Genomic DNA, 2,923 nt, shown 5'->3' on the forward strand with positions numbered 1-2,923 from the left:
AAAAAAAAAAAAAAAGATTGCCCATCTTTCTCCTAAGGAGCAGCTGGTGGATTCGAATCATGTGCCTTTGGGTTGGGACTGTAATACTTCAACACTAAGCCACCAGAGCTTGCCAAACAACATACTACATTGGATAAATGTGTTGCAAATAACCTTTTAAAAATATTAAAAAGCAAAGGTATCACTCTGAGGATTAAGGTGTACCTGAATAAAGACATAGTATTTTCATTTGTCTCATGTGCATGTTAAAGCTGCACAGTGAAAAATGGAAGACCAAAGGATTGATGCAATTGAATTGTGGTAGTGAAGAATATTGATTGCCAGGAAAAAAAAAGAATTTGTCTTATAAGAAATATAGCTGCCATGTTCCTTAGAAGCAAGGTTGGTGAGACACTGTCTCATGTACTTTGGACATTTGCCAGGATGGACCCATCCCTGGATAAGGGCCTTATGCTTGGTAAAGCAGAGGGTCAGCAAAAAAAGAGGAAGACCCTCAGGAGATAGAATAGCACAGTGACTGCAACAGTGAGTGCAATGATTGTGAGGATGACGTAGAACTGGGAAGTGTTCTCTTCTGTGGCTGTGTTCAGAACAAACTAGATAGCACCCACCAGTAACATCATTGGATGATGTTGTAATTATCCATCCTGGCACTGGCTTTTGTGAAAGGAGGTGCAGGTCATATTTGAACTGAGAGGACAGTTGTAGACCAGGACTATCTTGGATAGGCTCTGACTTAATGGTTCCCAATCTGTAACAAGACTGATCCTGTGCTAGCACTAGAAAGACTCAGACCAGTGCCACTCTCTGCTGTAAGGCCCCTGGTCCACTGTAGGAGGCAGAGGCATATTTCTAATGAAGGTGAGGTAGGCAGGAGTAGGGTGTCTTGGGCACTGGGGTAGCAGGGAGTGGTATGAGAGAGCTTCAGAAAAGAAGTTGGACCAGAGTTTTGAAGGGTTCGCACCAGGGGGGCAGGAGAGACACAGCAGCGAGGTATCATGAGTTGCCTGCAGCACTAGCACATGAGCATTATTACAAGAGGAGGTCACTCTTCTTCCTCAAACTTCAATACCTGTGGGGTACTATAAAGTTGTCCAAAGTGGGCTAGGAGGAGCTGGAGAGGCTGAAACAGGAAACCAGTCCTTCAGACAGGTGGGCTCAGTCCTCCCTGCCCTCTTTTATAAGCATTCAGTCTGCCTTGTCACTTAACGTACCTTCTCTAAAAGTCACAGCCTCATACAGCTAAAAGAGGATTTTTGAGATCAAAGGTCCTCCCTTTGTCAGATGCTTTAGGGCCCCGAACCTCTCAGAAGACCTCTGCTTTGCTTTCTGTGGTGACATTAGGAGTGACAGGCTGGCTGCATGACACAGTCAGGTACAAGTGTGCTCCCAAGGTGTGCTGTTTGGTGGTAACAATGATAGGGCTGAGATGGTGACAGTCATGACTGACTAACATCATGAGGGTGGGAGAGTGGGCGTGTTCTCCCACATGTGAGTGGGACTTTTCACATCTGCCTTAAACAGTGGGAGGGATGCTTGGCAGGAGGAACCTTGTAGGATTGAGAGGATTACACCTGTGTATAGCACATCTGGTATTTTAATCACTTCAGGCTCATTGCAGATTTGGCTTCAAAACTGTCCTCTAATTTTGTGGGGATTCTGCTTAGTTTTTACAGCTGCATTTGTATACTTCTCTAGTTAGTATTGATCTTGTAGAAGGGGTTTGAAACATAGATTCACTGTCAAATATTTTGTGTGGGTATATGTGTCTGTGTAAATGTATAGGAATGAAATGACAAAGTTGGACTGAATATTTTTTATTTTAAATGCTTTCATATTTAATGTGCTTTTATAATTTAATGTCCATGTTTTAAAAATCTTTTTTAAAAAATGAACCCCTCTGTGTAGTGGTGGCTGTCTAACATTCATGGTGTTTGGATTCAACTATTGAGTTTATTAATCCTGATTGCAGGGCCCAGCCTCCCATCTTCTGCAGGTCTGGGAAAGGCCTGAGAATTTACATCTTTAATAAGTTTTCGGGTGATGCTGATGCTTCTCTTTAGGGACTACATTTTTGAGAATATAGAGAAAACAATAAGAGTTTATAAATGACTTTAAGTTCTGTATTTGTAGTAGCTGTCTTTTAAGAGCCATGAAAATTGGAACATTTCTTCTTAAGATAACTGTGTCAAAGTCACAAAACCTGTAGTTATTTCTCACCAGTATGTCAATGTGTTGTCTCTTTGTAGCCAGGAAGACCAACAAACAGGTGTTTGTCAGCTATAATCTTCAGAATACAGACAGCAGCTTCGCATTACTGGTAGAAAACAGGATCAAGGAAGAAATGGAGGCTTTTCCAGAAAAATTCTAGCTGAGTGACAGAGAAGTGAGAAGGACTTGTAACATAATGTATGATTATAATTTTTTAATAAATGGATTGAATTTCACAGTCTGATGCTCATCAAGTTTTATGTTTCAATTTTGTTTGTGAAGGATAGTTTTATACTATTTTTTATTTTATTTTATTTTTTTTGCCAAGGTTTGGGCCAAAGGCTCATTTGATTCATCTGGGGAAGGAGAAGACCAAAATGGATGATCACCTGTCTTCTTGTGACTGCTCAGTGATTAGAGGGTTATGTTAAGTTTTTGCTGGGACTCTGTGATCCAGAAGTTTATAGTAGCTTTGGCTCTGCTCAATTTGTACATTTCCACTTAGAATTAAAACAATAGTGCTATCTACCACATCCTGCCCACAGTAGGGTTGGTGGTGGGGGAGCGTTTCCCCAAGGCTTCTGTCTACTTGTGAGTTGAAGCCAAGAGTTCCATAATTTAGGTGTTTGGCATAAGAGAAGGGAGTCCTGGTGGTGGATTATGTTTTCAGTTGCCAGCTGAAGGGTTGAACATTCAAGCCTACTAACTGCCC

At 41.4% G+C, this 2,923-nt stretch overlaps 1 protein-coding gene across 1 annotated transcript in view; it reads left to right on the top strand.

The window, feature by feature from the left end:
- The window catches only part of PSMG4 (proteasome (prosome, macropain) assembly chaperone 4), a 16,187-nt gene extending 13,816 nt beyond the window's left edge, over positions 1-2,371 (top strand). Inside the window, exon 3 of the mRNA XM_006888722.1 lies at positions 2,250-2,371. Within this exon, the coding sequence (XP_006888784.1) occupies positions 2,250-2,371 (122 nt within the window). The remainder of the gene's footprint in view (positions 1-2,249) is intronic.
- The last annotated feature ends 552 nt before the right edge of the window (positions 2,372-2,923 follow it).

The sequence above is a fragment of the Elephantulus edwardii genome, unplaced genomic scaffold (assembly GCF_000299155.1).
Source record: "Elephantulus edwardii isolate Elephantulus edwardi_28Jun2011 unplaced genomic scaffold, EleEdw1.0 scaffold00071, whole genome shotgun sequence".
Lineage (NCBI taxonomy): Eukaryota > Metazoa > Chordata > Mammalia > Macroscelidea > Macroscelididae > Elephantulus > Elephantulus edwardii.